Here is a 14,205-nt window from a genome sequence, read left to right on the forward strand (position 1 = left end):
TGCAATTGTATTGCTTGACTTTTTATATGCCTGCTGCCTTTTATGCATTAGTAATTGATAATGGTTAGTGCACTTAAATTCGTGAGCTGGAATGTAAAGAGATTGAATTACCCTGTTAAAAGGAGGAAGGTATTCTCACATATTAAACAACTCAAAGCTGACATTGCTTTCCTTCAAGAAACTCATATTTCGTTGTTTTGATAACTCCCGGCTTCTGTCAAAGTGGGCGGGTCAGCATTTTCATTCATCCTTTGCCACTAAAGCTGGGGGGGGGGGGGGGGGGGGTCTCCATCCTTATTAACTCAAATATTCCTTTTGAACTCCATAATAAAATATCTGATACAAATGGCCGTTTTATTATTGTTCCTGGTAAACTATATAACACTAAAGTTGTACTAGCAAACCTGTATGCCCCCAACTTTGATGATGTTAACTTTTTTGAACGTTTTTTTTCCTCACTACCAGACTTAAACTCATACTCTCTTATACTGGGTGGTCACTTCAACTGTTGGTTAGATCCTAATCTGGATCGATCGTCCTCTGTTACCAGATCACCTACTAAATCTGCCTTAGCTATCCAATCGTTTCTCTCTAATTTTGGTATCTCTGATATATGGCATTTCCTTCATCCTACTGACAGAGATTATACTTTTTTTTTCCACATGTTCACCATACCTTCACTAGAATTGACTATTTCTTACTCGATAACCAACTTATTCCATTTGCCTACTCTTGTGACTATCAGAGTATACTGATTTCTGACCATGCCCCAATTCCTCTCTCTTTAAACTTTCCTGGTCTCCCTCAGAGGAATAAACACTGGCGGTTTGATTCAACTTTATTATCGGATGATGATTTTTAAAAATTTGTTAAGGATCAGATAAACTTTTATTTTAACACTAATACATCACCTGAACTGTCATCCCAGATTGTCTGGGATGCCATGAAAGCATATCTGAGGGGTCAAATAATCTCTTACACAGCAAATCTCAACAGAAGATCCTGTGCAGATCGATTAGACCTCATTAACCAGATTAAAGAATTGGATCAACTGTATGCTCAAACTAAGAACCCTGAATTATACAAGAAGCTTGTAGAACTCCAAACTAAATTTAATCTTCTGTCTACTCAACCTGTCGAATGCCAACTTCTCGAAAGCAAGAGTTGCTTTTACATTCATGGGGATAAGTCCGTTAAATTTCTAGCCATCAGCTGAGGCGTTCCAAAGCCAAACAACATATTACAAAGATCCAGAAGGAGAACGGAGACTTTACATTGGATCATTTAGAAATTAATGATGCATTTAAAAATTTTTATTCTCAGCTTTATTCCTCTGAATCTTTGAATGACAATATCTCCGTTGATCAATTTTTAAATAATCTGAATATTCCTTCACTTTCATCTGATTTTAAAGCCAAACTTAATGCGCCTATATCATCAGAAGAAATATCTTTTGCAATTTCTGCACTGTCCTCAGGGAAATCTTCTGGACCTGATGGGTTCCCTGTAGAATTTTATAAATCATTCTCTTCACTTCTTTCTCCTCAGTTACTTTCAGTATTATCTGACTCGTTTAATTACGGCAAATTGTCACCCTCTTTTAATGAGGCATCTATTATTCTTCTATTAAAAAAGGGTAAAGACCCAACAGAGTGTTCCTCGTATAGGCCGATTTCTTTGCTCAATGTTGATGTAAAGATCTTAGCTAAAGTTTTGGCTTATAGATTAGAAACCGTTATTCCCTCTATTATCTCTGATGACCAATCAGGTTTTATTAAAAACCATCTCCCTTTTTTTAAACATTCGGCGTTTATTTAATATTTTATATTCACCTCCAACTGGGATTCCTGAATGTGTTATTTCCCTTGATGCGGAGAAAGCATTTGATCGTATAGAGTGGAACTACCTTTTTGCAGTTTTAGAAAAATTTGACCTCGGTCAAAGTTTCATCTCTTGGATCAAATTGCTGTACCTGTGTCCTACTGCTTCTGTTTTAACAGTAAAGTTTCTCTTTATGCTGATGACCTATTACTCTTTCTCTCAAATCCATCTACATCCTTACCTCCAATGTTTTCACTTCTTGACCAGTTTAGCCAGATCTCTGGCTATAAACTTAATTTACATAAGAGTGAACTTTTCCCAATTAATAAAGAAGCACAAGAATTAACATTTCGTGATCTCCCTTTTAAAGTAGTCCATAATCAATTTACTTATCTTGGAATTACAGTCACAAGGAAGTTTAAAGATCTCTTTCGTGAAAACTTTGCCAATCTTTCATATACTATAAAACAGAGTCTGGTACAATGGTCACCTCTATCTATGTCTTTGGTAGGTCGTATTAATGTTGTTAAACTGTATGTTCTCCCCAAATTTTTATACTTATTTCAATCTATCCCAATTTTTATTCCTAAATCTTTTTTTGATTCCTTAGACTCTATTATTTTGTCATATCTGTGGAAGAATAAGCGCTCTAGAATTAATAAAATCCATCTCCAAAAGCCTAAAAAAGAGGGTGGTATGGCTTTACCTAACTTTCGTTTATATTATTGGGCAGCTAATATACGTTGTGCTACCTTTTGGTCTTTCTTCCATGGCCAACCCGAGTGCCCCAATTGGGTGGCAATGGAGTTGAGCTCCACTAAAGAATTATCTATCTCTGCACCTCTTGGCTCTGCACTCCCTAGTAGTCTGTCCAAATTAATAGCTAATCCTCTTGTTAGACACACTTTGCATATAGGGGCTCAGTTTAGGAAATGCTATGGTTTCCATGGTTTTTCCGTTTCCAGCCCTGTCGTACATAATCACCTTTTTTTTTACCTACTACGTACGATTCAGCATTCCATGTTTGGTACAGGAAGGGCATTAGACATTTTGAAGATCTTTTCATTGATAATCACTTTGCTTCTTTTCAGCAGCTCTCTGTTAAGTTTAATCTGCCCAATGCTCATTTTTTTAGATATCTCCAAATTAGACACTTTATTGCTCCTTTAATTCCTAACTTTCCTGAAATGCCTGCAAAAAATGCTATGGACTTATTTCTTTCCATTAATCCATTAGGTAAAGGTTTAATATCAATTATTCGAGATAAATTAGCAGCCTTACGACGGGCCCCTGTGGATAAAATTAAAATGGCATGGGAGCAGGATTTAAATACCTCCTTATCTGATGAGAGTTGGGACTCGATTCTCAAATCGGTTAACTCAACCTCTCTTTGTGCTCGCCGTTGCCTTTTACAGTTTAAGATTATTCATAGAGCCCATATGTCTAAATCTAAACTATCTCGATTCTACCCTAACATTAGTCCGCTTTGTGATAAATGCAAGAGGGGCGAGGCCTCTCTCATTCATATGTTCTGGTTCTGTCCTAGCTTGGAGAAATTTGGGAAAGATGTCTTCACTACGTTGTCGTATATTCTGAATCAGCACCTAGAACCAAACCCCTTAATTGCTTTGTTCTGTTTCTGGGGCGAGACAGATTTACGTCCGAGTCTGACCAAATGCCGAATATTATCCTTTGCCTCTCTCCTGGCTAGATGCTTGATCCTCCTTAGATGGAGAGATGTTGCCCCGCCCACTCATGCTCAATGGCTTAACGACATTATGGCCTGCTTGGACCTCGAAAAAATTTATTATTCAGTTCTTAATTCGGATTAAAAGTTCCATAAGGTCTGGGGACCTTTTATCAAGTACTTTCATAACCTTCCTCTTGACTAGGGGTTTTTTTTTTTCGGTCCCTTGCTTTCAGCTCCTTTTTTTTCTGGTAGTAGGCATTACTATCCTCTGTTGCTAAGTGTATTCACAGTCTGGGAGATTGATTGTCCTGATTTATATTCTCTATATTGTGTTGTGGTTGGTCTGGAGTTTTTTTTTGTGTTGTGGGGCTTGGGGAGGATACTAAGTTTACTTGTCTTCAATTTAGGTGCTTTTTTAAAAAATTCTCTTTCTTTGTATCATATTGTCATTGTATGCTTAATTTTGCACTGTATTAATGTTCCTCATTTTGATTTGGGGTTGTTTCATTTGTAAAAATGTATAAAAAAACTAATTAAAAAAAACTCATCTTTACAACCACTTTCTTGTGGCACTATACAAGGATGTCCATTAAGTCCTTTACTATTTAATCTTGTATTGAAGGCTTTAGTTATAACATTACGTGAAGCTAAAAATATTCATGTTATCTCTATGAATGGAACCATACATAAGATTTCTCTTTATGCAGATGATCTTTTGGTTTTTATTTCAAATCTTGAGGAATCAATTCCTAATCTTTTGGAAACACTTAAAGATTTTGGTAAATTTTCAGGATATAAACTTAACTTGAATAAAAGTGAATTGTTTCCATTAAATGTCCTTGATAGTATATACAATGACATTCCTTTTAGAATGACCTCATCTCATTCATGTCATTTTCTTCGGACTCCCCTCCCTCACTTCTGGACAAGGCAAGGATAGAATTCCTATGGCCTCACCTGGTTAGGTTGATCTTCAGACTAGGTTAACTAGTCGGCACAGCAATGTGCTGTAATGTCCTATTTTCTACCCCACCATTCACTGGATCATAGAGTCACAGAGCACTAGAGCTTGAATGTTCAAAGGCAGTCCTGAAACACCACAGGCATCCTTTTACAACAGAGACGGGGACAAACTTCTTTACCCAAAAGGTAGTGAACTTGTGAAATTTTTGCCACAGTCTTTATGTATATTTAATGCAGAGATTGACAGATTCTTGACTGGTCAGGACATGAAGGAACACGGGGAGAAGGCAGGAGACTGGGGCTGGATCAGCCATTATGAAATGGTGGAGCAGACTCGATGGGCCTAATGGCCTAATTCTGCTCCATCTTATGGCTTAATCATTGAGTCATAGAACACTATAGCACAGAAACAGGCCCTTCAGCAAATCTAGTCCATTCCAAATCAGTAATTTGCCTAATCACATCTATCTGCCCCAAGACCATAGCACTCCATAACCCTCCCATCCATGTATTTATCCAAATCGCTCTTAAATCTTTAAATCAAACCTGCATCCACCATTTCCGATTGCAACTCATTCCACTCTCAACCTGCTGAGTGGAGAAATTCCCCCTCATATTCTGCCTAAACAGGTCACCTTTCATCCTTAACCCACAACCTTTAGCTCTAGTCTTACCCAAACCCAGTGGAAAAGACTTCAAAACCTTTTATTAACTTCCAATTTATATGGCCACATTCCTATTCAAATTGTATGCCTTTTAAAAAAATAACAATGTTCTTACAGATCATTTTAGCAAATACCTTGAAAAATTTTACATGAATGAGATCCAATGAACCTCCTCCATTTAAGATACTTTTATATTATGAAAGAATTCTACTAACCATATCAGACATTTATATAAACATCATGTTTGTCTAAAATCAGAATTAATATCACTGGCATTCGTCGTGAAATTTGTTAACTTAGTGGCAGCATTACAATACATGATAATATAGGAATAAATAAGTCAGTTACAGTATATACTTACTGTAATTGACTTATTTATTTCCATATTAAAAAGATAAATAGATAGTATATTAAATAGTTCAATCAAAAATTGTGCAAAGTCAGAAATAATATTTTAATAAAGGTGAGGTAGTGCTCATGGGTTCAATGTCCATTTAGGAATCGGATGGCAGAGGGAATAAGTTCTTTCTGAACTGCTAAGAGTGTGTGACTTTAGGCTTCTTTTATCTCCTTCCTGTCAGTAAAAATGAGAAGAGGGGATGTCCTGGATGATGGGGGCCCTTAATAATGGACACCGCCTTTCTGAGGCACTGCTCCTCGAAGATGTCATGGATGCTACAGAGACTGGTACCCAAGATAGGGCTGACTTAAAGCAATTTAAAACAATCTGCATCATCTCCAGCAACTGAGGCAGTCAGACAACAAGCTTACCTGAAATCCATCTCAGCCAGAGTTTCTAACAGCTCAGTCCTCACCAACCAGTAAGAATTATTTTTCAAGTTCAGGAGATCAATGATGAGTTGTAATCCCAGCTCACTGTAGCTGCTGTTACACAGGCTTGTGATGCATTGCTAGGAAGAAGGACAATGACAGTCACAGCAAATTCTTAATTGTATGTGTTGAGGTAACAAGTGCCATAGGCTGCAACTTGACAACCTAACCCAACAAAACAATGCAATCACAAAGGCACACCAGTGATTCTACTTCATTACAAGTTTTAAAAGATTTAGAACATCACCAAAGACTTACAAATTTTGATAGAGGTACAGCCTCTATCAATCCTCTGGCAGGTTGCATCACAGTCTAGTATGGAGACTCCAAAGTACAAAATTGTAAGAAGCCAAAGAAGGTCATAGACTTCACCTTGACCTCATCTCACCCTTGGTTCCATCATGGGCACAAACCTCCCCACCATCAACAGATGGTGCCTCTCAGCAGCAATCACTAAAGAACTCTTACTAAGAGGGACGTGCCCTCTTCTTGTTACAACCAACGTGGAGGTGGATATTCATTATTACCATCAGAATGTAGGTACCAGAGCCTGAAGACTTACACTCAACAATTCAGGAACAGCTTGTTCCCCTCAGCCATCTCTGAATGATCCATGAACATCAGCTCATTATTCCTTTTTATTTTGGGATATATTTGTAATTTACTGTCTTTGAAACAAATTTCACATCACAAGTCAGTGATAATAAACTTGATTCTGATTTTGGTTGGAAGGTAGTTGGAATAAACGGGTCTTTTCACATTGAAAATGATGTAATTAGGAGTATCACTTCTTGGCCCTCAACTGGACAATAGTCCATTTGGACCACTGAGCCTGCTCCGCCATTTGATTATTTTCCCTCTCAATCCCAACTCTCTTCCCTTTGCCCTGTAACCTTTACTAATCAAGAACCCATTACACTTTGCTTTAAATGCACCTAATGACTTGGCCTGCACAGCCCTCTAGCTAAGGAAATTCCTCCTCAGCTGTTCTAAAGGGATGTCCTTCTATAATGAGGTGGTGCCCTGGTGCTAAACCTTTTAATATTCAGTAGATATCTATCTAAAGATAAGCTTTATTTATCATATGTAAATCTATATTTATGACTTGGAGAAGGGGATAGAGCATCATATTGAAGTTTGTCAATGACAATATACAGTACCCCAGTGCCTATAAAAAGTATTCACCCTCCCCCTCCCTTGGAAGTTTTCATGCTTTATTGTTCTACAACACTGAATCACAGTGGATTTAATTTGGCTTTTTTGACATTACTTGATAGAAAAAGACTGTTTCATGTCAAAGTGAAAACAGAGTGACCTAAATTAGTTATAAATATAAAACATGTAAATATAAAATATAAATATAAAATATGGGGGTGATTGCCTAAGTATTCACCCCCAAATATATGACACACCAAATCATCACTGTTGCAGCCAATTGGTTTTAGAAGTTATGTGGCGACCCACTTTCTGCGGAGGTGACCCGGCTCACAAATAGCCAGTGCGCGGGGGGAAACCTTGGTAATGCACCTCTGACGTCATTTCCACCTGAAGAGGGCAGGCGCTAGGGGTTAAATGCCAGTGCCGCGAAGTTTGAATAAACTAGTCTCGAAATGACTTACCGACTACGTGTCGTTATTTCAGCGCTCTGTGTAGCACATCGCTACATCGGTGACCCTGACGGTCCAAGCGGGATTCTTCTGATTCCACGCGTTACTATTACGTGGTGAGCACCCTTGACCAGGAGACGGCCACCCAGGTTGTGGATTTCATACAGTCGCCCCCAATAAAAGGCAAATATGAAGCATTCAAATCGCTGCTCATTGGGACCTTTGGCCTCTCACAGCGTGAGCGGAGTGTCCGCCCGCTTCACCTGGACGGTTTGGGAGACAGACTGCCGTCAGCATTGATGAGCAAGATGCTGGCCCTGGCTGACAGACACAAGCCCTGCCTCATGTTCGAGCAAGTGTACCTAGAGCAACTGCCCGAGGACATACATCTGCTGCTGGCCGACGCAGATTTCAGCGACCCCCGGAAGGTGGCGGCCCGGGCAGACGTGCTGTGGAAAGCCAAGAGGGAGAGCATGGCGTCCGTCGGTCAGATTACCAGGCCACGCGCCCAACAGCGGACCAGACCAGGCCCAGCAGGGGGGTGCACACAACACAGAGGCAGGAGCGAGGAGGCCACAGCCGCTTTCATTAAAGCCAAGGAAGCCTTGGCAAATGCCGCAATGCTGGTGCACTCCAGAATGGACATTCCTACCGCACTCACGGTGGACACATCCGACACAGCAGTCGGTGGGGTGCTGGAGCAGCTCATTGAGGGGCGCTGGCAACCCTTGGCGTTCTTCAGCAAGCACCTACGACCACCCGAACTCAAGTACAGTACTTTAGACCAGGAGCTGTTGGCACTGTATCTGGCAATCCAGCATTTCAGGTACTTCTTAGAAGGCAGGCTGTTCACCGCATTCACGGACCACAAACTGTTGACCTTCGCGTTCACAAAGGTGTCTGATCCCTGGTCAGCTCGCCAGCAGCAACATCTGTCCTACATCTCTGAGTACACGACAGACATCCAGCATGTCTCGGGAAAGGACAACATCGTGGCACTCTCCAAACGAGCTGTCCAGGCCCTGTCCCTGGGGGTGGACTTTGCAGCACTGTCGGAGGCACAGCAGGCAGACGACGAGATGCCCAGCTACAGGACCGCAGTCTCGGGTTTGCAGCTGCAGGACTTTCTCGTAGGCCCAGGTGAGAGGACCCTCCTGTGCGATGTGGCTACATGCCAACCTCGCCCCATCATCCTGGCAGCCTGGAGGCAGCGAGTTTTTGACTCCATACACGGTTTGGCACACCCATCTATCAGGACAACCGTCCGGCTGGTCTCCAGCAAGTTAGGGATTAAATGCCAGCAGCCGTACGAGGGGCCGTTCAAGGTGATCAACAACAGGAGGTCCATGTACGTTCTGGACATTGGGGGAAAAGAGGAGGTTTTCACGGTGGACCGACTCAAACCAGCCCATGTGGACTTGGTGCAGCCGGTCGAGGTTCAGGCACCACGGCGCAGAGGAAGACCTCCCAAACAGAGGCTGATCCAGACTGTGGACATTGGGGGGGGGGGTTATGTGGCGACCCACTTTCTGCGCAGGCGAACCGGCTCACAAATAGCCAGTGCGCGGGGGGAGACTTTGGTAATGCACCTCTGATGTCATTTCTGCCCGGGCAGGGCGGGCACTAGGGATTAAATGCCAGCGCTGCGAAGTTTGAATAAACTAGTCTCGAAACGACTTACCAACTGCGTGTCATTTCAGCACTGTGTGTAGCACATCGCTACAGTTACGTAATTAGTTAAATGGAGATCACCTGTATGCAGTGACAGTCTTTCAATTGATTGTAGTAAAAATACACCAGGTCCAACTGCTCGTAAGTCAGTATCCTGGCAAAAACTACACCATGAAGACAAAAGAACACTCCAAGCAACTCTGCAAAAAGGTTATTGAAAACCACACATCAGGAGATAGATACAAGTAAATTTCCAAGTCATGAATATCCATTGGAGTACAGTTAAGTCAATTATCAAGAAAAGGAAAGAATATGATACAGCTGTAAATCTGTCTAGAGCAGGCAGTCCTCAAAAACTATGACGTACAAGTAGGGGACAAGTGAGGGAGGTCACCAAGAGACCTATGACAACTCTGGAGGAGTTACAAGGTTCAGTGGCTGAACTGGGAAAGACTGTGCATATAACTGTTGCCCAGGTGCTTTACCAGTTACAGCTTTACGAGAGAGTCGCAAAGAGAAAGCCACTGTTGAAAAAAACTCACATGAAATCTCAGCTAGAGTTTGCCAGAAAGCATGTGGAAGACACTGAAGTCAGCTGGAAGAATGTTCTATGATCTGATGAAACCAAAATAGTGTTTTTTGGCCATCAGACTAAATGTTATGTTTGGCATAGGCCAAACACTGCAAATCATCAAAAGCACCCCATCCCTACCATGAAGTGTGGTAGTGGCTGCATCATGCCGTGGGGATGCTTCACTGCAGCTGGCCCTGGAAGTCTTGTTGAGGTAGAGGGTGAAATGAATGCAGCAAAATACAGGGAAATTCTGGAGGAAAACCTGATGCAGTCTGCAAGAGAACTGCAACTTGGGAGAGGATTTGTTTTCCAGCAAGAAAATGGACCCCAAGCATAGAGCCAAAGCTACACAGGACTGGCTTAAAAACTACAAAGTTCATGGCCTGGAGTGGCCAAGTCAGAGTACAGACCTCAATCCAATTGAGGATTTATGGCTGGCTGTTCACTCACGATGCCCGTGCAATCTGACAGAGCTTGAGCAGGTTTGTAAAGATTCACTCACGATGCCCGTGCAATCTGACAGAGCTTCAGCAGTTTTGTAAAGAAGAATGGGGAGAAAGTACAGGGTCCAGATGTGCAAAGCTGATAGAGACCTATCCACACAGACTCAAAGCTGTAATGGCTGCCAAAGGTGCATCTACTAAATAATGACTTGAAGGGGGTGAGTAATTATGCAATCAACTATCTTGTGTTTAATATATGTAATAAATTTAGGCCATTTTGTAGAAATTTGTTTCCACTGACACAAATTTTCTCGTGTCAAAAAAGCCAAATTAAATCCACTGTGATTCAATGTTATAAAACATGAAGAATTCCTAAAGGGGTGGATGAATATTTTTTACAGGCACCGTACATAGGTGGAAAGACATATTTGGACCCTGTGACATGATGTGGACAGATTGAGTAAGTGGATGTAAACTTGGCAAATGGAAGTTCAATGCGTGAAAGTGCAAGGTCATGCACTGTGAATTATCTAAATGGAGAGTGAAATTCGGAGAGATCCTGTGTTCTGGTGCCCAAATCTCAAAATGATTGTATGCAAATACAGGAAGCAATTAAGTTGGCAAGAAGTACGTTGGCCTTCTTTACGTGTACAGTTTTTGATGTATGGTAGACCTTGGTCTCTCTGGGACTTTGCTGTTGCCTGCATGGTGGGTGGTGGGAATGCTGATGCTTTAAGCTAGAGTAATTTGGGACAAGGCGAGAGGGGATGGTTGATGCTGCTTGTGTGTGGGAGGGAGGCAGAGGGCTTTGGGTTCTTGCATCTTTTTTCTGTCATTCATTCTTTGGGGGGGGGTTTCTTTTTCGAGAATGTCTGTGGAAAGTAAGAATTGCAGATTGTATATTGCATACATTCTGATATTAAATGGAACCATTGAATTCTGCTCTTCAGGCAGCATCTGCAGATGAGACCCTTCATTCAGACTGAAGGGAAAGAGCAGTGGAAGATCTTGTAAGTGACAGGTGGACCAGATGCAGAGGAGAGATAGGTAGAAGGAGAGAATGCTAAGCTGTTTGCCTTTGTGCATGAGTCTCAAAGAAGCAGACATCAACAAGATATGAAAACTGATACATAAAATTTTGTTACATAGATGTTGTTGAATCTCTGGAATTGTCTACACTGGAGGGTCGTGCTCGTGTTTTAACTGGAAGCTTTTAAAGAGGTAGATAAGATTTTTTTGTAAGATTGGAGAAAGAGTCCAAAGGCAGAGGTCAGAGAGTCTGGAGGTCTAAGCCGGTAGGTTGCTGAATCCAGAGGTTCGAGAACCAATGTCTGAGTACAGACTGGATGTCAGAGGCCAGAAGTGGCTTGTCTGAGTGTGGGTAGGGGCAAAGGATTTGTATTCCTATTACTGTTTTGCTGTATGTTGGCTGAGTGTTATTTCTGCTGAACACTGTGGGAATGCTATGATGGCACAGAGTGTGTGTCAACACTTGCAGGTTACCCCCAGCACATCCTCAGATTGTATTACACCCTATCCTTGTTACATGCGTCTTCAGACAATGCGGATTCACAGTTATGCGAGGAACCTATTTCTACCAACGTCTCCTTATATGCGTCCAAAACTCAGTTATGTAAGGAGCACTGCTTTCCCGCCAATACAAGTCACCTTCGCACAACTCACAGTCTCACTGTTGGGATGAGAAATACCACTTTCCTGCCAATACAAGTCAGGTGTGCGTGCCTTAGTCTCACTCCCACCAGTCTCGCACTGGTTTGGGCAAGCTGTGTATGTGCGATCTTGCACTATTAAACTTTTGTTGGCTTTACCTATGGTGCAGTGATTTTGTGCTTCAAATATTTAACTATGCCTCCTAAGCATCCGATGTCATGTCTTGGGTCATCAGCCGAGCAGCAGAGAACCACTTTAACACTTAAAAAAAAGTTGGAAATTATAAACAGTGTGGATCAGGAGAAGGTAACACAGCTCTGGGATGCAACTGCTGGGAACAGAATCTTGCCTTTAAAGTTCTTTCATTGCTTGACAATGCGCCAGCCCATCCTAAACATTTGGAGAGCATTCATCTTAACATAACTGCGTTTCCTGCCGCCTAACACAACATCGCTGATTCAACCACTCGACCAAGGTGTGATCCACATTCAAGGTGTTTTTTTTTACGGTGAACAATCTCTCAGATGCTGCAAGCAACAGATGAGTTTGAAAATCCCAGGAGTTTACCAACGGTGAGGGAATGGTGGAAGTCGGAACACTTGGCACAAATGGCAATGAACATGGACCCAAGTTTAGAACGGAGTCAGCATTTCAGTCGTTCCCTGCTGTCAACCCTTCTTCCTTACAAGCAAATTTATGCTGAAAAACAAAATGCTGCCAAGCAAACAACCCTCACCACTTTCTTCAAACTGTGTCGTCATCTCCTGCTGCCAGCAGTTCTAAGAGTTCTGTGAGTCTTCCTTCACCCCTTACTGTGCTTGATATGATCCTGACGACCACAACCATCCACCTCATCCACGTAAAGCTGCCCAACACCACAACAACCACTCATCTCCTGGAGCGAACACACCTGCCACTGTTGGTGAGTACTGTACACCTTAGTATGTTAACTTCCTATGATTTATTACATTGAATATTACCTTAAATTGATGAAATATAATACGAATGCTAACTTGTGGTACTGCCTTTGTGTCGTATTGGTATGAAAATTTGAGTAAATTACAAATAAAACAAATTTACAAAGCCCTCTGGAACGCATCCCTATTTTCTCCATTTAAATAATTATTCACTTTATGCATCGACTGCGAGGAACATATCCCCCGCATATAACAAGGATAGAGTGTAGTTGTTAAAGCAAACAATGCATGTATGCTTTGATGTGTTCTCCATGTTATAAATAAGTAAATTTAAAACTAAAATAATAGGGAGCAGGCAGAGATGTGGTCTAAGGTAGGTCACCTATGACGATCATATTTAATGGTAGGGCAGGTCTGAAGTAGGGTGCTTTATACCTGTTCCTATTTTCTCATCAGTTATATACACCAAGGAGTCAACGCTATAGAGAATGGGGAAAGGTGATGCTGAGGCTAAAACGGGATTAACCACAACCTTGTGAGTGATCTCAAGTTTGAATGAGCAAACAACTACTCAGGTTCCATGATGTCAATTTCTGTTCCCTGGCGGAGTTTCTGCCCAATCACTGAAGTAACCCAGCAGCTGCCATCCTACCCAACCAATGCTACGAACTTCAGCAACCTTTGCAATACAAAGGCCATAAGATATAGGAGCTGAATTAGCCCACAAGTGTTGCTACCTATTTTGACACCAACATTGCATGCCCACAATGTTCAGCAAACACATCTCATCATAAAGAACACTGTACAGTACAGCACAGTAAAGGCTCTTCACCCACAATGTTGTGTGAAACCCTTTAACCTACTCCAAGATCAATCTAACCCTTCCCTCCCACATAACCCTGTTTTTTTTTTCTTTCATCCATGTGCCTATCTTTAGTCTCTTAAATGGCCCTAATGCTTCTGCCTCTGACAGCACTCTGGCAACATCTCCATCACCACCCCTGGCAGTGTTTCAAGCTACAGTGTAAAATAAAACCTTTTCCCTGGAGTCATACACTCATGGAAGTTACATCACTGCATAAGTTGTCTGTCCCCGAGAGATCTCTCCCGCAGTGTCAGGTGAATCCTATTTGTCATGAGATAGATTTGTGATGTATTTGTGTGTTATCTAGATAGCTGTTAACTGTGACCTATTGATTCGAAGTTTCCCAAACACCGACTTTATACTGCCAAGTCTTTAATCCCAACTTTACCATCTTCCCCATATCTGAACAAGATTTGTGGATTCTTCCACTTTTGGCCCTTTCTCCACCCTTGACGGAGGACTACTGTGACTAGCACTTCTGCGATCT

The 14,205-nt window shown here is 41.7% G+C and overlaps 1 protein-coding gene across 2 annotated transcripts in view; it reads right to left on the reverse strand.

The window, feature by feature from the left end:
• htt (huntingtin) overlaps nucleotides 1-14,205 on the reverse strand; it is a 264,099-nt gene that overhangs the window by 135,152 nt on the left and 114,742 nt on the right. For both annotated transcript variants that reach the window (XM_059974136.1, XM_059974135.1), the window contains exon 18: nucleotides 5,911-6,050. In XM_059974136.1, coding sequence (XP_059830119.1) covers nucleotides 5,911-6,050 — 140 coding nt within the window. The remainder of the gene's footprint in view (nucleotides 1-5,910; nucleotides 6,051-14,205) is intronic.

Source organism: Hypanus sabinus, chromosome 7 (genome assembly GCF_030144855.1).
Source record: "Hypanus sabinus isolate sHypSab1 chromosome 7, sHypSab1.hap1, whole genome shotgun sequence".
Lineage (NCBI taxonomy): Eukaryota > Metazoa > Chordata > Chondrichthyes > Myliobatiformes > Dasyatidae > Hypanus > Hypanus sabinus.